The sequence below is a fragment of the Pelophylax lessonae genome (genome assembly GCF_965119305.1).
Source record: "Pelophylax lessonae genome assembly, chromosome: 2".
NCBI classification, from domain to species: domain Eukaryota; kingdom Metazoa; phylum Chordata; class Amphibia; order Anura; family Ranidae; genus Pelophylax; species Pelophylax lessonae.
This window is the reverse complement of record NC_138769.1, coordinates 399,750,103-399,775,680: the sequence shown is the minus strand read 5'-3', so window position 1 is coordinate 399,775,680 and position 25,578 is coordinate 399,750,103. Positions and strand designations below refer to the sequence as shown.

At 43.1% G+C, this 25,578-nt stretch overlaps 1 protein-coding gene across 1 annotated transcript in view; it reads right to left on the bottom strand.

The window, feature by feature from the left end:
- Positions 1-25,578, bottom strand: part of ASL (argininosuccinate lyase) — an 81,411-nt gene that overhangs the window by 7,710 nt on the left and 48,123 nt on the right. The window contains exons 8-13 of the mRNA XM_082246870.1: positions 23,438-23,515; positions 20,920-20,972; positions 14,744-14,806; positions 14,541-14,655; positions 10,369-10,453; positions 9,507-9,570 (exon numbers count right to left, since the gene is read on the bottom strand). Of these exons, the coding sequence (XP_082102996.1) occupies positions 9,507-9,570; positions 10,369-10,453; positions 14,541-14,655; positions 14,744-14,806; positions 20,920-20,972; positions 23,438-23,515 (458 nt within the window). The remainder of the gene's footprint in view (positions 1-9,506; positions 9,571-10,368; positions 10,454-14,540; positions 14,656-14,743; positions 14,807-20,919; positions 20,973-23,437; positions 23,516-25,578) is intronic.

Below are 25,578 nucleotides of genomic sequence, written 5' to 3'. Positions count from 1 at the left end.
ACAGTAGCTGATACTGCCCCCACGGGGCGATCAGCGTGTCTGCGGCGTCTGCTAGAGGATCGCGGGAGCGAGCCACAAACCTCCGCACTTTCCTGTTGAGCCGAGATGCCAACAGATCCCATTCGGGGTGCCCCAACGGAGGCACAGTTGGTGGAATACCTCTGGATGAAGAGATATTACCCTTGATCCAGAATCTGACGGCTGAGATAATCTGCCTGCCAATTCACCCCCGGAATGAATACCGCAAAGAAAGCTGGAACAAACGTTCCGCCCAACGAAGAATGCTGGCCACTTCTATGGCCGCCAGGACACTCCTGGTGCCCCCTTGATGATTGACATAAGCCACTGCTGTGGCATTGTCCGACTGGATTCGAACCGGGCTGCCCTGGAGCTGCTCGGTCCAGTGAATCAGACAAAGTCTGATCGCTCTCAGTTCCAATCCATTTATCGGTAACCTGGACTCTTCCAGGGACCAAAGCCCCTGAGCGGATAATTTGCCGAGAATTCCTCCCCACCCGGATAGACTGGCATCCGTGGTGACAATCGTCCAATCTATTGGCAGACATAACCTCCCCTGCTGAGCATCGGAGACTGAAGCCACCAGACCAGAGACTTCCTGGTCCGTTCGCTCAGTCGGATCCGATTGTCCATGGAATCTGGATTCCGATTCCATTTGAGAAGAATTTCTTTTTGAAGGATTCGGGTATGGGACTGGGCAAATGATACTGCTTTGAAGGAAGCCACCATCAAACCCAGGACTCTCATGCAAGTCCGAAGGGAAGGCCAGTTGTCAGATAGTAACAACTAAATCGTTGATTGAATTTTCTGGAGTTTCTCCGCCAGGAGAAACACTTTTGCCCTGGATGTGTCTAAAATTAGACCCAGATATTCCAGCCTCCTGGTGGGAACCAGAGATGACTTCTGCAAGTTCACCAGCCACCCGAACTCTTGCCAAGAGGTTATGGTGATCTCTAAGTTAGCAATAGAGTCTGCGGAGACTCTGCACGAAGCAGAAGATAGTCTAGGTAACCTAGAATCGATATGTCTCGTTGCCGCAACAGCGCCAACACTGGGGCCAACACCCTTGTGAAGACCCGAGGAGCCGAGGCGAGACCAAAGGGTAACGCCACAAACTGATAATGGTTCTCTTTACAGAAAAACGCAGGAAACGCTGATGTCCTGCGTAAATAGGAATGTGAAGATAGGCATCCTAGATGTCTATGGATGCCAGAAAATCCCCCTGATGCAGGGAGGCCGCTACTGTGCGAATGGACTCCATTTTTAATTTTTTATACCTTGACAAAAAAATTGAGTGCTCTTAAGTCCAGAATTGGACGCACCTTGCCCTCTTTTCTGGTCTTGTGAAAAGGTTTGAATAAAACCCTTGAAAACGCTCTGTCCAAGGAACGTGGACCACCACTCCTTGTTGCATTAAATCCGTGACCGCCCCCCGAAAAGCTTCTAGGCGATCCGGGGATAGTCGGATCTTGGAGGGGAAGAATCGCACCGGTGGGAAAGATTGAAACTCGATCTTGTAACCTGACCTCCTGACTTCGCAAACCCAATTGTCCGGGATTCTGGAAAGCCATGGATCCTGAAACCGGCGAAGACATCCCCCCACCTCAAGTATGGGTGGGGGCGCACTTTCAGGCTTTAATAGTCTTATCTTCAGGTTTGGAAGAGCCGAACTCTTGTTTGCCCGACCAGCGCCCCCAGAAACCTCCTGAAGGAGTTTTGGAGGGCTTAGCTTTATCGCCCGTCCCAGTGGAGCGAAAAAATTTATGAGCGAAAAAGGAAGGCCCCCGTCTTTGACGAGGTCCCTTACCCTTAGTGCTCTGTGGCAAAAAAGTGCTTTTGCTTCCAGTGAGATCCTTGATAATCTCATCTAAGGTGGCCCCAAATAGGCGATCCCCCTGAAAAGGGAGATTAGCCAAAGCTTTTTTTTTTTTTTTTTTGGAACCTTGGTCCGCCGACCAACACCTTAGCCACAGTACACGCCTGAGGACGACTGCTGAAATTGATGCCCGCCCCAACAATGGAGTGGCGTCTAGAGCAGCGTCACAGACAAACTGTAGCCCTTGTATCATCTGCTCCAGCAGGTCTGATACTGCCGGGGGGGATGCTTCTCCCCTCTAAGTCCCGGCGTAACAACTTGGTCCATTCTGTCAAATGTTTGTGAAACCAAACCAATTGCAATCACTGGTCTAAAAAGCTGACCCAATCAAGGAAAAGATGGCGCGAGACACAGCTTCCACCTTACGATCCACCGGATCCCTAAAGGACGGAGCGTCCTCCAATGGGATAACCGTAGCTTTATTTAATCTGGAAATTGGTAAATCCACCACAGGTGGCACTTTCCATTTCTTGAGGAGGAATTCCTCAAACGGATAACGCCTAATAATGCGTTTGGAAAAAAACAGGGGTTCGTTTTGGATGACCCCATTCTTCTTTAATGCTATTACCAATACATTTGGGCAAAAGAAAACACTCTCGCCATTTTGGTCCGTTTATTAGTACCAAAAGGGATCTCAGTCTCACAATTAGTGCGTTCACCAACGCTTCTTCTTGGGCTATGGCGGATGCCGAAACGCCCTCCTCACTGTCTGAGGAGACAGTACCTGAGACACCAGCCCCAGATGAGGGACCTGCACTTGCAGTGACAGGTTCAGACTCATTAGGGGTAGGCGGGGGTCGCTTCCTTGCGCCCCATCCCTGACAGGCCACTTCCACCCGGGATATAAAAGACTCCACAACCGCTGATAATGCATCAATAGTAAGTGGGGAACTGGAGGGTCCTGCAGCCACTCGAGGGGATCAGGTGGAGATAGATGTGTGGCAGGGTCCATGCTAATCCAGGACACTTTGCCAGTAAAAAATTTGAAAATAAAAAAAAAAAATACATATTTTTTGGGCTCTTTCACACGGGCGTTCCGTATGTCCGTTTTTCATCCCATCCGTTTGCGGATGAAAAACGGACATAATGTATCTCTATGTAAATACGGATGTCATCGGATGATCATCCTCTGACATCCGTTTTTTGTCAGTTCAGTTCAGTTCAGTTTTTTTGAACGGAGGAGAACCCTATTTTTTCTTCCTTTCAAAAAACGGAACTGAAGCAAAAACGGATGTCAGTGGTGTCATCCGCAGACATCCGTATTTACATAGACATGCATTATGTCAGTTTTTCATCTGCAAACGGATGGGATGAAAAACGGACATACGGACCGGATGACACAAGTGTCATCCGTGTCCGTTACAAAAAAAAAAAAAAGGACCTGATCGGGCAAAAAAAAAGGAACACCCGTGTGAAAGAGCCCTTTTTCTTTTTTTTTTTTATTATCTGTAATCCCCCAGCGCAACAGCGACCCTCAGCGTACCTGCTCTGGACCCCCACAGCGAGAGAGAGACCCCAAGGGCTCACCACCTGATGCAGAGAAGCTTCAAACTGCTCCCAGCGTTGTCCTATTCAGACTAGGAAGTCCTGTGATAGCTTTCCCGGGTAAAGGAAGTGGCTCCGCCCCCCTTTTACACGCCTTCCGGCGTTCTCAGCTACTCCTCGAGGTAGCTTGGGCACACCAAACATGGCCGCCCCCATGCAGGAGACACCAGGCTACGGCAAAATGGTGGCCTGCGTGACCTGCGGGCGGCCTGTGTAGGCAATGCAGTCTGTAGTCCTGCAGGATCAATGGGGTCTACAAAAAAATGGCGGCGGCCCGATCCTGTGTGGCTCCTACCGGAGGATTGCGGATGGTTTATAGAAGGCTGGCGGCGGCCTGCAAGTGCGGCCTGCGGGAGGATGGCGCCTGCATCACTGCATAGGGTAGGTGCTTGCTTTTACCTATGTGCTGGTATTTTTCAAAATAGTCAGCTCCCAAACCAAGCCTCATGGAGCGTCAGCTCCCAAACCAATGCTGCTAGAGTGTCAGCTCCCAAACCCAGCCTGCTGGAGTGTCAGCTCCCAAACCAAATCACAATATCACAGGGAGATATGTGAACATGTCATAGGCTAGAGGGGGAACCTTAATGTCAGAAAAGGATCCGACCATACACAGAGGGGCCCGTATCCCAAAAAACCCCACAGGGGGGGAAGGGGGAACATCTACTCACCATACCGGAACTGACGGGCACCCTCTCTTCACAGTACCCTCTCCACCGGGGTGGGGGGCTGTCGACCAATACGGACGCCGTGACTCTGCTGGTTCTTGGCGTCCAAGCGAGACGTTTAACTCGCAGGGTCAGTCCCCGTCCAGTGGGACTATGTCGCGGCCGACCCAGCGCGGAGCTATGGTCTGCACGTGCTCGTAGGCTGAACCGGGGTGACCACTGGATCTCAACATCCAGCCCGTCGCCCGGCTCCAGCCTACTTACTTGAATGTGTCGCGGCCGACCCAGCGCGGAGCTATGGCCTGCGCGCGCTCGTAGGCCGGCTGGGGTGACCACTGGATCTCAACATCCAGCCCGTCGCCCAGATCCGGCATAATTTGCTTGAAGATCTCACAGGAACAACTGGAGACAAAAGCTGCCTAAAAAAAGAAAAAACATTTTCTAAAAAATCCTGCCAGGACCAAAGATCCCAGCAAGGAACTTAGGTCCTTACTCCTGACTAGACAGAAAAAAACTGATTTCCTGTAGCAGACAGGAAGAGGATATACCCTCTGGGACTGCCCCTAAGGTGTGGCCAGAACGTTTTCTTTCTGCCTAGTGTCCTACTCCTGTAGAGGGCAGTATAACCCAATTTGATATTAATCAAGAGGACTACGTCTGTCAATGAGCGACAGAGAAATACACACACACACACTAATGTAGGTAAATATATTTCTAATAGGTGCTATTGACATGAAATTTTCAACACATGCCGGTAACAACCCATGCAAAGAAACCAAAACAAATAAGTTCAGAAATGAAGTTATGTGTAAGAAAATGGAATGACAAGCAAAAAGTATTGGAGCACATGAAGAAAGGGAGGTGCAAAAAAAAAAAAAAAGGCATAGAAAACCAAGACACCAACTGAAAAATCGATCAGTAATTAGAAAGCAATTCTGCCCCTTGTCAGTGCAAATTAATATCCACTAGTTAGTCTCAAATGATGGCCTATAAAAAAGAAAAGGTGTCTCATTGCCAAGGTGTCACACAAGAAACATCTCATGATGGGTAAAAGCAAAGAGATCTCTTAAGACCTTCGCAACCTTATTCTTTCAAAACATACTAGGGCATTGGTTACAGGAGGATTTCTAAACTTCTGTATTTTGCAGTGAGCACTGTTGGGGCCATAATCCAGAAGTGGAAAGAACAAAATTTCACCATAAACCAGTCATGACTAGGTGTTCCTCACAAGATTTCTGACAGAGGAGTAAAAAGAATTATCAGAAATGTTGTCCAAAAGCCAAGGACCACTTATGGGGAGCTTCAGCAAGACCTGGAATTAGCAGGTACAATTGTTTCAAAGAAAACAATAAGGAATGCATTCAACCACCAAGGCCTGCATGCATGCTCACCACGCAAGACTCCATTGCTAAATAAAAAGAATGTTGAAGCTTGTTTAAAGTTTGCTGCACATTTAGACAAGCCCATGAAATACTGGGAGAATACAGTCTGGTCAGATGAGACCAAAATTCTACTATTTGGATACCATAATACACATCATGTTTGGCGGTCATATGGCACTGCACACACCATACCAACAGTGAAGATTGGGAGGTGGGAACATCATGGTGTGGGGCTGTTTTTTGGCATATGGTACTGGCAAACTGAATATCATTGATGGAAGGAAGAATGGAAAAAATGTACCAAGACATTCTTAAAAAAAAATAAAAAAAAAAAAATCTGCTGCCATTTACCGGGATGTTGAAGATGAAACAAGGGTGGACATTTCAGAAAGACAATGATCCCAAACACAAAGTCAAGTAAAATCAATTGGTTTCAAAGAAAGAAAATAAAGCTGCTAGAATGGCCCAGCCCAATCACCTGACTTGAAGCCAATAGAAAATCTATGGAAAGAACTAAAGAACAGAGTTCATAGAAGAGGCCCACGGAACCTTCAAGATTTGAAGACTGTTTGTGTGGAAGAATGGGCCAAAAAAAAAAAAAAAAAAAAAAATCACACCTGAGAAATGCATGCAACTAGTTTCTCCATACAGGAGGAGTCTTAAAGAGGTCATTACCACCAAAGGATTTTGTACGAAGTATTAAATGAATTTCAGTTTGCATGTTTAATACTTTTTCACTGTGTCATTAAATTTTTTAAACACATCACTTAATTTCTGAATTCATCGGTTTTGGTTTATTTGTATGTATAGATTGCATGCATGAGTGGTTACCGACATGTGGTAAAAATTTCATGTCATTAAATAAATTTACCTAGAAAAATGGTGACGTGTTCAATATTTAACTTTACCCATATTTAGATATAAATAAAAAAATTATTTTATATATATTTATATTTAGGGATCAGAGGGGTGAACAGCCGGCTCGGAGACAGTCCAGTGAAATTAAATATGCTTTTATTCAGCAAAAAGGCAAAACAAGCAGGTAAAGGACAGGTTTGTCTTGAAATAAATCCACCGAAGGGTAAAATCAGTCTTTACAGCAAGCAGGCTTAAAGACAACTATTAGACAGCTCTAGCCAGAGTTGCAGTCTCTCAAAGGCTTTGCTCAACTACTACAGGTCACACCAGCACGCTGAGAGGGAAGCGGCATTGCTGTCTGTCTTCATTCCTAGCAAACAGCTCCACTGATACTTTCAGATCAGGTGCTTAATAAACAGGTCTGAAATGGAAGTACCTGCCCTCCATAATTAACCCTCTCTTCAGCCTGACTCTACTATATTATATATATATATATATATACACACACACATATACATACATACACATATATATATATATTATATATATATATATATATATATATATATATATATATATATATATATATATATATATATATATATACATATATATATATATATATACACACACACACACACACACACACACGTGCAGTAAGTATACATAAGTATACAGTATCTCACAAAAGTGAGTACGCCCCTCACATTTTTATAAATATTTTTTTGTATATTTTTATGTGACAACACTGAAGAAATGACACTTTGCTACAAAGTAAGTGTACAGCTTGTATAACAGTGTAAATTTGCTGCCCCCTCAAAATAACTCAACACACAGCCAATAAGTCTAAACCGCTGGCAACAAAAGGGAGTACAACCCTAAGTTAAGATGTCCAAATTGTCAGTATATTGTGTGGCCACCATTATTTTCCAGCACTGACTTCACCCTCTTGGGCATGGTGTTCACCAGAGCTTCAAAGGTTGCCACTGGAGTCCTTTTCTACCCCTCCATGACAACATCACAGAGCTGGTGGATGTTAGAGACCTTGCGCTCCTTCACCTTCCGTTTGAAGATGCCCCACAGATGCTTAATAGAGTTTAGGTCTGGAGACATGCTTGGCCAGTTCATCACCTTTACCCTCAGCTTCTTTAGCAAGGCAGTGGTCGTTTTGGAAGTGTGTTTGGGGTCGTTATGTTGGAATACTGCCCTGCGGCCCAGTCTCCGAAGAGAGGGGATCATGCTCTGCTTCAGTAGGTCACAGTGCATTCATGGTTCCCTCAATGAACTGTATCTCCCCAGTGCCAGCAGCACACATGCAGCCCCAGACTATGACACTCCCACCACCATGCTTGACTGTAGGAAAGACAATTGTATTTGCTATACTTCCTTGTGCCTCATCTTTAGAAGAGGCTTCCTTCTGGGATGACAGCCATGCAGACCAATTTGATGCAGTGTGTGGCATTTGGTCTGAGCATTGACAGGCTGACCCCCCACCCCTTCAACCTCTGCAGCAATGCTGGCAGCACTCATACGTCCATTTTCCAAAGACAACCTCTGGATAGGACGCAGAGCACATGCAATTTAACTTCTTTGGTCAACCATGGCCTGTTCTGAGTGGAACCTGTCCTGTTAAACCACTGTATGGTCTTGGCCACCGTGCTGCAGCTCAGTTTCAGGGTCTTGGCAATCTTCTTATAGCCTAAGCCATCTTTATTTAGAGCAACAATTCGTTTTTTCAGATCCTCAGAGTGTTCTTTGCCATGAGGTGCCATGTTGAACTTCCAGTGACCAGTATGACAGGGTGAGAGCGATAACACCATATTTAACACACCTGCTCCCCATTCACACCAGATCTTGTAACACTAATGAGTCACATGACACCGGGGAGGGAAAATGTGTAATTGGCCCAATTTGGACATTTTCATTAGGGGTGTGCTCACTTTTGTTGCCAGCGGTTTAGACAATGACCGCTGCATTGCGTTATTTTAGCGGACAGCAAATTTACACTGTTATACAAGCTGTGCACTCACTACTGTACATTGTAACAAAGTGTAATTTCTTCAGTGTTGTCACATGAAAAGATATAATAAAATATTTACAAAAATGTGAGGGGTTTACTCACTTTTGTGAGATACTGTATATCAGAAAAAACTGATCTCTGGGATCTAAAAGTAGTGAGACTTCTGTGCTTCCTTGAAATGGTCACCTGAGTGCTGGGCACTTGAGGTGTACCTATAGAGTGTTTGGCAGCTGTTTCCACAATGGGCATATAAAAAATTGAGACATCAGAATGAATCTCTTCCTGTGTGTGGCTAGTACTGTAAAACTAAAAAAAAAAAAAAAAATCTGTGCATGGTAAAAACTTGTCTTTGGCCAGTATATTATGAAAGCACCTAAAAGAAGAAATGTTGATGTGGCCACCAAAACAAAAATGTGTTGTTTCTTGTTAAAGCGGTAGTATACCGATTTTTGTGACTTTTACCTACAGGTAAGCCTATAATAAGGTTTACCTGTAGGTACAATTAATATCTCCTAAACCTGCACGGTTTAGGAGATATTTGCCCTGTATGCAGTCGCTGATGTCTGCGGCGCATGCGCTCTGAAGGTCCGGCGGACCTTCAGAGCTGCTTGCCGGAAAGTGAAACTCAGTGATGTCATCGCGGCTCCGGCCACTCACAGCGCCGGAGCCGCCGAACCCGGCAGAGACACCGAGGGAGCATGTCAGCTCCCACAGCGGTGTCCGGGGGTCCGTGTCGGGGCTTCGTTTTAAGGTAAGTATTTCATAATGAGCTAGTATGCAATGCATACTAGCTCATTATGCCTTTGTCTTGCAGGGGTTTTTTTTCCAGTATACAACCGCTTTAAAAGGTTATAAAATGACAGATCAGTTTCTATGTATAAAGACAGTTCAGACCCCACTTCCCTCTATACATACTGTACACAGCAGATACCTTTATGGTCCTACATCTGGGTACAAGAAGGAAGCTAATAAAAAGCAGAAAGTGTCAAAATATGGTGGTAAGAAACTGAGGAATGACTTCAGCACTACTGACTTGTGCTGTTCAGACCTAGTACATTGTAAGAGGCTTATAAAGCAGTAGTCACAGACTGTCCTGTCAACCCTGCTGAACCATTTCAGTGCCCTGTATTAAACAGATGAACTTGCCTGAAGGTCCTTGTTGTAGGTGCTGGGAAGGCCTTTCAGTGTCATAAGGAAACCAGAGCACTGCAAAAAAAGAAAAAGAAAAAAGGCACACAAATTATCTTATAATACTTCATATTTACTGCACTGAAACATTTACTCATTCCTCAGCAAACATTTTAAAGGATAAATGTATTTATTACATTGGAAAGATACAAGTAGTATAGGCAAAAAATCAACTTAGAAAAAAAAAAAAAAAGTCTCCAAAAACACAATTCCCAACGTGAAAAAAAAAGTGACAATTTTGTCAGCCAACCATCCACCCACAAATTCAGAAGATTTTTGCCCATATGTTGTAATAAACGATAATTTTTGTATACAGAATCCCAGCAGACCATTACATTTATTGTTTTCTACACTATACCTGGTTGTTAGAAAAATAGATTGGATTGCACGAACTCTGTGGCCAAGCATAAAGACAATACAGCACCCAAAGTCATTTGTTAGAAAAGAGTGGCAGCTCAAAGTGTGAAGGAGGCAAAGGTCTCAGAATCAAGAACCCAAGGGCTATCACATGAGCTCCCCAAGAACTGAGGGGCTTGAAGTAGCTGCCTAAACTTTGTCCTCGACATTGAGCCTACAGTTAACAGTATCTTAAATTTTGAGGGTGTTGCTAGGAGGCTCAAAAATGACAGTTAGCAAAAAGTCACTAAACAATGCAGGTTGTGTCAATTTCTATGGCAACGTAAGAAGTATGTGTACTCAGTGGCATGTGCAGCATACGTGTATGGAAACCAGTATGCAAAAAGGAACATTTTAATACGGTGTCACACCCTTTCTCCACAAAGATTTTACATAAATATTTCAGAATACTTAACATACTCGACCAAAGACACGTCCAGCTTTGCTGCGGATAAGTTCCAAACTGTCAGGGTTCTTCTTCTGAGGCATCAAACTGCTCCCAGTGCTGAGAAGAAAAACATCCTCAGTGTCCAATACCTTTTCTCCATGGAAATGGATTGTCCCATTTTTTTTTTTTTTTCAGATTTGCTCCTGTTCTATTACGGCTTTGCTCATCTAAAGTAAAAGGTTTTTTTTCTATTTAAAACCATATCAAATGAAAACTTTATTTTTATTTTGGATGGACTGGTCCACATCCCTTTTATTTATTTTTTTGTTTCATTTGTGTTGTTTGCCTAGCGCCTTTGATTTCTTAAACTGAAGTTTGTCAAGCCATAGGATTTGCAAGAAATGTCCAAATTTCAAATGATGTATGGGCAGTTTTACACTTACAAGTTAGCACCTACCCTGAGGGGGGCCATTTTGAAACAAGCAATCTAGATCACATTGGGATCAGCTCACTATTTTTTCAGGTTACAACTTGAGGATAATACTAGAGGTGTCTAGTGGGGAGAACAGAAAATTAAGCCATTGGATATGCCAACAGAATACCAGTTAGGAAGGTAAAATAAAGACTCTTGAGAAACAGAGGCTTTCAATGGTTTTAAAAATTCAATCAAGACAGAATTAAAAATACTGTTTTCATAGCTTTCCAATGTTTAGATTTGTTAAGTAATCATTTTGATAGGAAACTTATCAAAACCTTTTTTAAAACCTCTCACTCCAGGTTACAACTATAGATATAGAGTAGCAGATCTTTCAACTCCTATACTGGCAAAAGCACAAAGAGCCTAGAACGGTCTGGTTACGCAGAACTTTATCCAGGTAGTAATAGCCTTGGACACATACAATTTAAGTGTGTGTGTGTGTGTGTGTGTGTGTGTGTGTGTGTGTGTGTATTTGTATCTGCATATGGAATACAATAATGAAAATAAGCAACCGCAAACACATACAAATCTGTAAACTGCTTTTAGGTAAATACACTGCTGAAAAAAATTAAAGGAACACTTTTTAATCAGAGTATAGCATCAAGCCAATTAAACTCCTGGGATATTGATATGGTCAGTTAAGTAGCAGAGGAGGTTGCTAATCAGTTTCAGCTTTGGTGTTAATGAAATTAACAAGCGCACTGGATGGGCAACAATGAGATGACCTCCAAAACAGGAATGTTTATACAGGTGGAGGCCCCTGACATTACATTTTTTTTCCCTACTAATCTTTTCTGACTGTTTTTCATTTGGCCATGAGGAGATACCTGTACCCTATAGAGGTTGCACAGGCAGTCCAACTCCTCCAGGATGGTACATCAATATGTGCCATTGACAGAAGGTTTGCTGTGTCTCCCAGCATAGTTACAGAAGCATGGATGAGATTCTAGGAGACAGGCAGTTACTCAAGGAGAGCTGGACTGGAACAGAGAAGGTCCTTAACCCATCAGAAGAACCGGTATCTGCTCCTTTGTGCAAGGAGGAGCAGGATGAGAACTGCCAGAGCCCTACAAAATGACCTCCAGCAGGCCACTGGTATGAATGTCTGACCAAACAATCAGAAACAGACTTCATGAAGGAGGCCTGACGTCCTCTAGTGGGCCCTGTGCTCACTGCCTGTGCTCATCTGGAGGTTGATTGGCATTTGAACACCAGAATTGTCAGGTCCACCACTGGCACCCTGTGCTCTTCAAAGATGAGAGCAGGTTCACCCTGAGCACATGCGACAGACGTGAAAGGGTATGGAGAAGCCAAGGAGAACGTAAGGCTGCCTGTAACATCGTTCAGCATTACCAGTTTGTGGTGATTCAGTGATGGTCTGGGGCGGCATATCTCTGGAGGGATGCACAGACCTCTACATGCTAGACAATGGCACCCTGACTGCCATTAGGTATCAGGATGAAATCCTTGGACCCATTGTCAGACCCTACTCTAATGCAGTGGGTCCTGGGCTTCTCCTGGTGCATGACAGACTCCATCTTAGAGTCTGAAAGAAGGAACAGCTATCAGAGCACATGTTGGGAGTAAAACTTGCATCCGCTAAACACAGCATCGCTGCCCGGAGAGTGTTAGACCTGGACGGTCCGTGCTGTAGCGTTGTTCCTGATCGGTGCTTCCGCCAGGCTGAACCAGCTAGATGGGTCATTCTGTTACCCATTGGATCGGACAGGAGCTGTACCATCTATCTATCTATCTATCTATCTATCTATCTATCTATCTATCTATCTATCTATCTATCTATCTATATATATCTGGGCTTTAATTCATCCACCTTGTGGTAAGCGCATAGCGTGGTCTTCACTTTATCACGGATTGAGAAGTCACAATATTGCGGTGGATGAGTTTCTGTTTCTACACCCTGCACATCTTATTTGGACTTACTATACTTTTCTTATGAACATTCTGATATTATTTGGATGCTATGTTTACATTCACTGCTTCATTTAGAGCCGGTTCACACTGGGGGCGACACGACTCCTTACTACTTCGGGGGGGACTTGTGCATTACCAGGCACCACGACTTCGGAGCGACTTGCAGGGACTTCACATAATGGAAGTCTATGCAAGTCGCTCAGGAGGTCGCCCCGAAGTAGTACAGGACCCTTTTTCTAAGTCGGAGCGACTTGTGTTGCTCCTATTAGAACGGGTCCTGTTTTGGTCAATGGACCGCGAGGGAGCGCGACTTGTCAGGCTGACAAGTCACCTGACAAGTCGCGCTAGTTTGGACCGGCTCTAAAGCACATGTTTTGATCACTTATTTTTTCAAGTTAGCGCGGCTCTACCTTTATATTTTGTATTTGGTGTATTCCCACTTCAGCTGCAGCTTTTGTACAATTTTTCATTACTGTTCATTTTATTCATTGTTTAGCACGGTTATTTTTGTATTGATTGGTGCATGACAATGCCCGGCCCCATGTGGCGAGAGTATGCAGCCAGTTCCTGGAGGATGAAGGAATTGATACATTGAATTTCCCCTACGCTTTCCTGACCCAAATCCAATAGAAGACCTCTGGTACATTATGTTTCAGTCCATCTAACACCGCCAGGTTGCACCCCAGGCTGTTCAGGAGCTCAGTGATGCCCTGGTCCAGATCTGGGAGGAAATACCCCAGGACACCATCCATGATCTCATTAGGAGCAGGCCCTGATGTTGTCAGGCATGCATACAAGCATGTGGGGGGGGGGGGCATACAAACTACTGAGTACTATTTTGAGTTGCTGCAATTAAATTTCTGCAAAAATGGACTAGCCGCTGCATCATTTTTTCACTTTGATTTTTGGGGTGTCTTTCATGGAAATGAAAATGATCAACCTACAGAGGGCTGAATTCAAACGATGTGGCATCCTTTCATTCCCAACACATTACCCAGTCCATATCAGTATAGATATCTGGCATGCTATTTTTCCCCATTGAGATTTGATGGGTTTTTAAAGTGTTCCTTTAATTTTTTTTTTTTTTGACCTGTGTATATTAGGCTATAAATGTTAAAATGGACACCAACTGAAAATACAGTGTTGCTGTTGGGAATCTTACTGTTAAGGTTGTCTCCAGCTAAAATCTGAATACTTTATAGACTAAATGAATGTGGCCCAACAAAATTGTAAACTCACTTAAAGATGTTGATTTTTCTACTTTTTTTTGGAGGGGGGGGGGTTGGGAGTCTTTCGTAAAAATGGGTTCACACAAAAAAAAAAGAAAAAATTCCCACTCTTCACAATCACACCTTATTCATGTGATCAGTTTTCAGGAGCATCTATACTGGTGAGCAACTATTTTCAAGGATTAAGCATGTGAAGAACCAAAATATCTATTGAGCAACTGATTGAGAATTGCTACTACATCCATCGGACCAGATATTGATGCGTTAGTTTATCAAAAACAGTGTCATTAGTTTATAAAAAAAAAAAAAAAAAAAACAGTGTCAAATATGCCACTAGTTTTATGTTGCTCTCCTTTACAATAAAAAAAAATGTCAAAAAAAGTACGTTTTTATTACTCAGATAGGTAGGTTAGCTATATCAGTGATTATTATCTTGTGATCTGCCCAACTTTCTGCTTATCAGCTATCCTTATTGTTCGTGTATTTTATGTGTGGCTCACGACAATTTCTCTTTTTCCAATGTGGCCCAAGAAGGTCAAAAGGTTGGATTTATCTTTGTATTCACCTGTAGGAGTCGGACAAGGTAACAAAGCTGAATTCTTTAGTGCTGTAGATAATGAGATCTTCAGACATCTTAGAAAGGTGAGTCATGCAAAGAGAGGCCCAGAACAAAAACTCAGCTGAAACAAAATCAATAAAATACCATTGCATCAAGTTATTGAAAGAACACTTTTTTTAAGTTTTAAATGAAAAATAAATAAAATGTACCTATAAAGTCCCGCTCACTAGTTGCATCCATGCTATTTAGACTGACAGAGTCAAACTTGAGTTCTGTTGAGAAAAAAAAAAAAAAAAAAAAGTATAAAAAAATATTACACTTATGATATAATTCAGATGCACAATACAAAGTGTAGTAAGTCATAGCAACAAATGACACTTTACAGAAGACAGACCAGTCAATGAGTTCTGATTGGGTGCTGCAAGTAGTGCTCTTTACAGCTTTGCAACTTGCATTGCTCCAAATAATAAAGTATCTCTAAATATCTCTGCCCCCTTGTCTATGTGTCAAAATGACAGTCCTTCAGTGAATAGGTTTAATATTCCAATTCAGTTTTTGGCAGGCGCTGGTTAGCTGAAATAGCCATTACTTTCCAATATTTTTGAAGACTGCAATGTCGAGATTTCCTGCACTAGCTTGTGTCTCTGCCGAAACCAAGAGAAATACCTTCCATCTGAACTCTTCAATTCACTTTATAAAAGCAGCATCCACCAGGTGATCATGTTAACATCCTTTGTCTTTGCAATGGATGGGACAGCTAGACAGAATTAGGAATTTTATTTGAAATATCCTGACATATAAAAGAAGTCTGCATTAAAGCAGAACAACCGGCAAAACTAACAAGAAAACAAAAAACAGCATTTGCTGCAATGTTTACCTTTATTCCAGAGGTTTCCCCTGCAGTACTTCTCTCTGCTGCTACAGTCAGGTCCATAAATATTGGGACAGCAACACACAATTCTAATCTTTTTGGCTCTATACACCACCACAGTGGATTTGAAATGAAACAAACAAGATGTGCTTTAACTGCAGGCTTTCATGCTTTAATTTGAGGGAATTTACATCCAAATCAGGTGAACGGTGTAGGAATTACAACAATTTGTATATGTGCCTCCCACTTTTTAAGGGACCAAAAGTAATGGGACAGATTAACATTCATAAATCAAACTTTCACTTTTTTAATACTTGGTGGCAAATCCTTTGCAGTCAATTACAGCCTGAAGTCTGGAACACAAAGACCTCACCAGACGCTGGGTTTCATCCCTGGTGATGCTCTGCCAGGCCTCTACTGCAACTGTCTTCAGTTCCTGCTTGTTCTTGGGGCATTTTCCCTTCAGTTTTATCTTCAGCAAGTCAAATGCATGCTCAATCGGATTCAGGTCAGGTGATTGACTTGGCCATTGCATAACATTCCACTTCTTTCCCTTAAAAAACTTTGGTTGCTTTCGCAGTATGCTTCGGGTCATTGTCCATCTGCACTGTGAAGTGCCGTCCAATGAGGTCTGAAGCATTTGGCTGAATATGAGCAGATAATATTGCCCCAAACACTTCAGAATTCACCCTGCTGCTTTTGTCAGCAGTCACATCATCAATAAATACAAGAGAACCAGCTCCATTGCCAGCCATACATGCCCATGCCATGACACTACCACCACCATGCTTCACTGATGAGGTGGTATGCTTTGGATCATGAGCAGTTCCTTTCCTTCTCCATACTCTTCTCTTCCCATCACTCTGGTACAAGTTGATCTTGTTCTCATCTGTCCATAGGATGTTGTTCTAGAACTGTGAAGGCTTTTTTAGTTGTTGTTTGGCAAACTCTAATCTGGCCTTCCTGTTTGAGGCTCACCAATAGTGAACCCTCTGTATTCACTCTGGTGAAGTCTTCTCTTGATTGTTGACTTTGACACACATACACCTACCTCCTGGAGAGTGTTCTTCATCTGGCCAACTGTTGTGAAGGGTGTTTTTTTCACCAGGGAAAGAATTCTTCGCTCATCCACCACAGTTGTTTTCCATGGTCTTCCGGGTCTTTTGGTGTTGCTGAGCTCACCAGTGCCTTTTTTTTAAGCAAACAGTTGATTTGGCCACACCTCGTGTTTTTGCTATCTCTGATGGGTTGGTTTTGTTTTTTCAGCCTAATGATGGCTTGATTCACTGATAGTGACAGCTCTTTGGATCTCATATTGAGAGTTGACAGTAACAGATTCCAAATGCAAATAGCACACTTGAAATGAACTCTGGAACCTTTTATCTGTTCCTTGTAAATGGGATAATGAGGGAATAACACACACCTGGCCATGGAACAGCTGAGCAGCCAATTGTCCCATTACTTTTGGTCCCTTAAAAAGTGGGAGGCACATATACAAACTGTTGTAATTCCTACACCTGTCACCTGATTTGGATGTAAATACCCTCAAATTAAAGCTGAAAGTCTGCAGTTAAAGCACATCTTTTGTTTCCTTTCAAATCCACTGTGGTGGTGTATAGAGCCAAAAAGATTAGAATTGTGTCGATGTCCCAATATTTATGGACCTGGCTGTATATGCCCTCAGTCTCACGGCCAACATCAGCCAACCTACTTCTCTGAGCCCAGATCATCCTAGACCTGCCCCATCCTGTGACTTGGCAGTAAAAAGGAGAAGCAGCACTGTGCTGAGCTCTGTCACTCTGCTTTCTCCTATCAGCATGCTTCTTGTGAATACATGAACGGATTTGGATCTTTGTGCTGCCTCTGCCTCTCACTCTCCACTCTTCAAGTACATGGACTGCAAGAAGCTGATATCGGGTCAGGTACCTACACTGCCTGCATTTAAATAATATATTTAATGATCTATTAGTGATTACAGACCAATGTTAATTTGTGCCATTTTATATCTGCTTACAGTTCAGCTTTAACCATGAAGATGCGCCTATACGATGATTGTTATTCCTACTGCCCTTTACACCAGCAAACAGGAATATCACTCAAAAACTGAACTCAGTCCATCAGAGATGCCTATGGGCATTACATAGACTGTATCACAAACAAGGAAATCTTGAAACGCAGTGGTATGCAATAGCTAGAAGAAAGTAAAAATAAGGAACACTGCTGACAATCTAAACCATCAAGGTTCTATGTGATGAACCCACCCAAGAGGAGCCTCCATAATGGACATTTGACACACACAAGCATATGTATAAACCACTTCTGTAATTCTCACCCATAACCAGTGTGCTCCACCATTGCCGGATGATCATGTATCTGTAGATGCCAGCTGATAAAACAACTTTGTGCATACGCATAGTCTATGGATGTGGGGGTGATAGTTGTTGGTAACTGCTGGTGTCACATGCTTATGCCTATGATCCACTACATGCTCCCTGCTGTTCTATCATGTTGCTGACTCACAGGAACTCTATTGTACAAGACAAGCGGGTTGATATACTATAACTGGAGAGTGCAAAATCTGGTGCAGCTGTGCATAGTAGCCAATCAGCTTCTAACATAAGGCTGTTAAATTAAGCTCTGACAAAAAAAGAAGCCAATTGGTTTCTATGTAGAGCTGCACTAGATTTTGTACTCTCCAGCTAGTAAATAAACCCCAGGGGCTTTTAAAGTTTGTTTTTTATATTGGCCCTGTTCTGGACATCATATGTGTTCATCTGCGCTTCTGCAGAAGAATTAAGAGTGTTTTTGAAATGCTTTGAGCTTCTTATGTGTACCAGTTTTTTTTAAAAACAGGAATATTATCTGTATTATAGATGTGAACTGTACCTGGGTACAACACATGGATGTGGTTGCTACTATGTCTTTTTTAATATTTGTATATTAAATTATGGAATTGTATGCAATATATTTCAGTTTTGTTGGTTTTGATCAATACATGTATGCCCTTTTACAGTTCTGTTTATATATATTTTTTTATTTTTTTTTAGTGCAATGTAGGCATACTAGCATGGTATCTTCTTCCCTATTTATACATTTTAAGACTGAAAACATTTTAGGTTAAGGTATTTTAACCTGATGCTAAGGATGGAAATAAAAAGTTATTTTGAACACTGGATGTGCAGCTGCCTACTGTCATCTGTCATCACCGGATCAGAAAATAACATTATTGGAGTTACAAAGTCACAGACTAATACAGAGAAACGGATGCTGCTCATAGCAAATAATGAGTTTTTACCTATATAACAGGGGTAATGAATTAAAATTCAAGGAGGTCCGGTCGCCAAAATTTTCTTTGGGCCGAGGTCCGAATCTGAAGTCTGTGCTATGACTCAGAAAGATGGGCAAAACAAAACGTGTCCATCAGCGTTGCTCTTAACATAAAATATGCCCATTAGAGTGCCCCTTAACATAAAATGTGTCCATCAGCGTGACCCTTAACATAAAATAAGGGGCACTCTGATGGGCACATTGTTAGGGGGCACTCTGATGGGCACATTTTACACTTTTTGTTAGGGGGCACTCTGATGGGCACATCTTATGTTAAGGGGCACTCTGATGGGCACATTTTACACATTTTTTGTTAGGGGGCACTCTGATGGGCATATTTCATGTTAGGGGGCACTCTGATGGACAAAACAAATGTTACATAGTTAGTGAGGTTGAAAAAAAACAGAAGTCCATCCAGTTCAACCTATGATGTATGTGTGTGTGTGTTTGCTTTTAACCGTACATTGTATACCCCTGTATGTTGTGGTCTTTAAGGTGTCCTTCTAATAGTTTTTTGAAATTATAAATGCTCCCTGCTGATACGACTGCTTGTGGAAGAGAATTCCACATCCTTACCGCTCTTACAGTGAAGAACCCCTTACGCACTTTAAGGTTAAACCGCCTTTCCTCAAGTTTTAGTGAGTGGCCACGTGTCTTATTGTATCTCCTTTCTCTGAATAGCTTGTTCCTTATGCTCGGGTCGCCAGTACAGTATTTGTACATTGATATCATATCCCCCCTCAATCGTCTCTTCTCCAGAGAGAATAGGTTCAGTGCTTGTAGTCTTTCCTCATAGCTGATGTCCTCCATTCCCCTAATTATTTTTGTTGCCCTTCTCTGGACTTTCTCCAGTTCCAGCACATCCTTTCTGAGGACCGGTGCCCAGAACTGGACAGCATACTCCAGATGTGACCGGACCAGAGTCTTGTAGAGCGGGAGAATAATCTCTTTATTTCTGGAGTGAATCCCCTTTTTTATACAACCCAGTATTCTGTTGGCTTTGCTTGCGGCGGCTTGGCATTGCATGCCACTGCCAAGCCTGTTGTCTACCAGTACCCCCAGGTCCTTTTCCATCCTAGACTCACCCAGAGGTTCCCCCTCTAGTGAGTAGCTTGCTTTCTGTTTTCTAGCCCCCAAGTGCATTACTTTACATTTTTCAACATTAAATCTCATCATAGTTTGTACAGTAAGCGTTTGTGGGGAACGGTGTCAAAGGCCTTTGCAAAGTCCAGATACACCACATCCACAGGCTTACCTTTATCTAGGTGGCAGCTCACTTCATCGTAGAAGGTTAATAGATTGGTTTGGCACGAACGATTTTTCATGAATCCATGCTGATTACTACTTATAATACCGTTTTCATTACTAAAGTCTTGTATGTGGTCCCTTATCATCCCCTCCAAAATCTTGCAGACTACTGATGTTAGGCTGACCGGCCTATAGTTCCCCGGGATATATCTCGGCCCCTTTTTAAATATTGGTACCACGTTGGCTTTTTTCCAATCAGCTGGCACCATACCCGTCTGTAAACTATCCTTAAAGATCAAGAATAACGGACTGGTAATCACCTGCTGAGCTCATTAAGAACCCTCGGGTGCAAGCCATCCGGTCCCGGGGACGTGTCCATCAGCGTTGCTCTTAATATAAAATATGCCCATTAGAGTGCCCCCTAACATAAAAATGTGTAAAACAGTCCCCCCAACATAAAATGTGCCCATCAGCGTGCCCCTTAGCATAAAATTTGCCCATCAGCGTGACGCTTAATATAAAATAAGGGGCACGCTGATGGGCACATTTTATGTTAGGGGGCACTCTGATGGTCAATGATGGCGCGCGTGACGTCACGCCCCTACTCGCGGCCCGGCAGGACACCGACTGGGAGTGAGCCGGGATCCACAGTAAGGAGGGCGCGTGGAGCACACACAGCACGTCACTGGTTGCTGGGACACCCGCGGTCCCAGCAAACCAGTGACTGATAACAGGAGGCGGCCTCGCGGTCCGGGCAGAAGGATCGTGCGGGCTGCCAATGGACCGCGGGCTGCCATTTAGTGACGGCCGCTATATAAAATTAAAAGCAAACATCTGATTGAGTACTATGAGCAGTATCACTGTTTCCCTCTCTAGGTTTCCTTAATCAGCCCAACAGAATTCAAATCGCAAACACATTTGTATATTTACAGTACATACCTTTGCGTAGAAGTTCCCTGTCTACTCCTAAAGGGTTTCCAGCTATTGCACCACTGGAAAAAAAAACAGAGCTTTAGAAATATAACAGTGAGAATTACATTTCATAATATTCTAGCGAAAAATAGCATCATTTTCAACCCTACATAAAAAATAAACATATAAAGTAATGTATTAATAAATGCTTTTATTTTATGTAGCGATTTGGCTTCTGTACTAAAAGCCCTTTAATTTCTGTGACCAGTATTCATGATCTCATGCTGCCATTAATGGCACGGTTATTGCATTGTAGGTTTGCTGAACTCAAGGCAAACTGCTAATTACTATTACATTACATCACTATTACATACATACATACATACATACATACATGGGAGCCTTTAAGCTGATTTTTATTTGTGTCCATTTAGTCCTGAGAGTTACGCAGCTCTAACACAAAGTTCTGGTGTAGCCAGGTGCTGGGCTACAACAATATGGAGAAGGAGATAATGTCCTTTGTTGAACTGCTCTCTACTGTGATGCTGATGCTATGCTGCACTATCCCATCCAGCCAGCAGTGGGAGAGCCATAGCCAGACCAGCCCATAGACTTCAATGCAGTGCACTGAGAGCCAAAGGAGTTGTAGTTCACGATGGCAGCCACATACTGGGGCCAATGATTTCTTTACACTACAGTTCCAAAGAGGCACTGTGGAGCAGGGGGGAGTGGTCAGATGGCTTTTTACAGAACTGCCTGGGAAAATAAGCTTTCTTGGCACCATGGGAACCAAGCGATGCACATCTATGGCCTGCTGTCAGGCTGTTGGGAGACCAGACCAGTGGGACCAAGTCAGAGGACCAGGAAGACAGGAGACACCCTGGGCCATACAGCACAGACCACAGTGATTGCACTGCACCTCCTGGTACTTGTTCTCATTCAAATGGTGGAGCAGGACTGTATACTTTACTAAAAACATACATTTTGAAAATATATGTGTGTAACCAATGCTTACATTGTGATAACTCTAATAACCTTGTCTATAAGAAAATCTAGATCTGCCTTGTTGGAAATCATGAGTTTGCATTTAAGGGCCTGCTGTAATGTAAATCTCTCTCGTTGCTAAGTACATGTAATTTTAAATCCACCGTAATACTTTATGTCACCCACTATAATGATATGCAGTAACCTGACCCTCAGGTTACAGCTGGCTCTCTATTGGCACTTTTCCACTGCAAGTACCGGCTAGTACCGGCTCGGCTCTACTCGGCCCTGCTTGGCCCGGTTTGCTTTTCCACTGCTGGTACCGCATGGTATAGTGTCGGAACGGTTCGGTACGGTACGGTATAGGTTTGCTTTTCCACTAAAGTAGTACTAAAGTTAAGTGAGTGGGATAACAACGGGGTGGGTGGGATTCTCTGACCAATCAGTGGCTAGTAGTGACTGCATGCAAAGGATTGTGGGATATGGTACCAGTTTGGTACCTGTTGGAACCACAATCGAGTAGGTACTGTTTTTTAAGAGCCGTACCGTACCGTACCGTTCGATTCCATGCAGTGGAAAAGCAAACCTATACCGTACCGTACCGAACCGTTCCGACCCTATACCATGCGGTACCAGCAGTGGAAAAGCACAAAAGCGTGCCGAACCGGTACGGTTCTATGCAGTGGAAAAGCGCCATAACAATGTTCATTATGTTCTTGCTATTTGTTTCAGTGAGTTTCCTCAAGCTCATATAGAATTCCAGCTGTCATTTACTTTAGATTATACAGGTTGAACATGAAGTATTAATATGGATATACCTGAACCTAAATGTCCCTGAGCTGCAGATCTCTACATTATGTAAAACTCATTAGCAAAAGTAAAAGAGTCCATAGATATATCATAATATAGCTGGGCATGAAAGCATGATCTGACAAACCTCCGGTACTCCAGTCCAGTGAAGGCTTCAAAAAAAAACAGAAATGCGTACAGAGTGGAAAAGGGGTAGAAGATAAGTAACACAGGCGGAGATTGCCAATGACACTTTGTTAAGGGTGGGACATTAATAAACAGGGAAATTTTCTAATTTGCCTACAATTTTGTTCACCAAAAAGCAGTTGGCTGGAAGTCATATAAAAAAGGGACAAAGGTTAGAAGACAATGGCTTTCTAAATTGAGCCGGTTATAGTTTGTCATTTCCTAAGAATTAGCGGCTACCCATCAATGAAGAAGGCTTAGCAATGAAGAAATCCTGGCTGTTCATCTGAAGCAAGCAATGAGCCATTATTAATAAGCCCAGTTGAGGAGGTGCAGGGTGATTTGAGCAAGAGCACGTCACTTGACTCTCAGCCCAACGTTGTGTCACTGCAAATCACATGCTTGGTGATTTTCCAGAAAATACTTGCTTTTTTACTTTTCATACTAGAAGAAGAATTAGATTTCATCTAAAAAAAATGTATGCAAATAAATGATAACACCGTCTAATAAAAAGGTGGCTGAACAAACGATTAAATATTTCTCAGCTAAAACATTAGTCCGTGTCCATGCTATAAAGAAACCTTACCTGCCAAGTGGCAAAACATTTATCCTCTTTCTTAGTTCTCCCAGTCTTTCAGCATCCCTACACAATGCAACTGCATGGCTGCACATAAAAGCACAAAATGATGAATACCCAAAATACATATGAACACCCATAAATAAACTAAATCCATAACTAAATAACGGAAAAGTGAAAAGGAAAAAAAAAAAAAAAAACACAAAAAAAAAAAAAAAAAAATTATATTTATATATACATACACACATACAAAACTGTCAGTGTATGGTGGTTAGGTGTTTGCATATTCGCATATAGTCTAACTATCTGCTGTATTTAAAAGAATGTTAAAAGTAGTCAGTGGTGGGAGGGAGCGTTTTTCACCGGGTACCCACCATTGTAGGGTGTTGTGGCAGTTGCAGCCACTGCTGATTACTCTGCTAGGTGGATCATTGATTCATTGAAACTGGAGACAGCTTCTGAGCTCCTGCACATGAGGCGGTGTGATATGCATCTCTTGCTCTATAGTTCTGGCAATGCAGCACAGCACCTGGCTGCTATTATGTTGGGAAAGGAATAAGCAGGGGCTGTTTATCTTTTGAAAAAGGCATTTATGCCGAAACATGTAAGGAGAACTTGGTCAGCCCAGCTGTTTTACATCTTATATGCCTGTCTTTCACGGATGTCTGTAAGTGTATCAGCTTTATTGATATTAAATTGATTTTAGCAATATTACGCTATATGTCCCTCCATTTTTTTCGGTTTTACCACCCACCATGTGGAAGGGGAATCTCTGAACTATTCCATCTACCGGAGATTTGCATGGTTGCCGTTGGAATCGGTGAAAAATCTGTGGGGACACTCCATCATTTTTAAGCCTGTTTGACTCCTACACTATAAGGTGTTTTGGGGTCCCATCCATCTGGTGAGCGCAATATATTTCTACCTTCACTGGTGACGGGATTTGCTGCACTTATATATGATTTGCACCATTATATATTGGACTTTTTCTCACCATCAATTGTTTACGTTACTTGTGGAATGTTTCCTGCGATTGGACAATTTATTTTGTTGGGAATTTTTTTCTTCTAGCGCTGCACATATTTTTGTATTTATTTATTTATCACCCTCCTTAGTTCAGTGATTGATGTCAGCTGCTTACATTTTTTAAAGTTAGCGCAATAATCTCTATTTTATTCAATAAGCAGGGGCTGACTGGCAACTTTCGGCCCAGGGGGCAAGTACAAACCAGAGGCCCATGGTGCAGCGACTCGGCCCCCCTCCCACTCTCCCTCTTCCCGGCCTCCTAACCCCCATTCCATGCTAAAGCTCTGCTCCAGGTACCCTCTACTCACCAGCCGAATCTGGGTTCCCGACCTTGCCAGCGGAGGCTGAATGGGAGGAGCTGAGAAAGCTTGGTCGGGGCTGGCTGGGGGAGGAGAGTCTCCAGTGGGGCATAGAACCGGCCTCTGCTCAGACACAGTTTACACCATCCATGCTAGGGAGGTGGGGGGTGGGTGGGGGGGGGGGGAGGCCTGTGCTCTGTCCTTGTCTTCGTCCCACACTCAGTAGGTCGGTTGCAGGGACTTTTTACTTCCCTTCACCAGGAATCCTTTAGGCATGTCTGTGGCAGAAGCGTTGCAGCCTTTTTATGGGGCATCAGAGCAGCCCAGGGGGCATTTGCCCCCCTGCCCCAGTCCTCCTCTGGTAATAAGCCTGCCCAGTGCCTGATATGAAAGCTGTCTACTGTCCTGTGGAAGGTCAGAAGACTCAAGTCGTGAAGTACTGTGGCTGAACAGCAATATCAATCCCCCAGGCTGGTGGCCCAGCTGGGCATTCAACATCTGCCAACCTAAAGCGTTGGTTACCCCAAAACTTCATACTCCTGATAGGTGCCAGCTGTACTATGTGCTTGTATGAAAATTTCTCCTTTTCGCTTTGGATTGCTTCCTTTATGTGAAATCCATGGTATTCCCCCCAGTCCCTCTGCTTTCCTATTAAAAACTGACCACACTAAGTGGTCAGTTCTCTAGCTATGCTGGGTACTCAGTATTGTGTGGTGAGGGCTCCTGCGCTATCACTTTAATTGAAAAGATTTCCTAACAGTCATCAAGCACCGGTATAGCCAATTTATGGCTACTAGAGTAATGAAAATGTAGTGATGTGGTGCT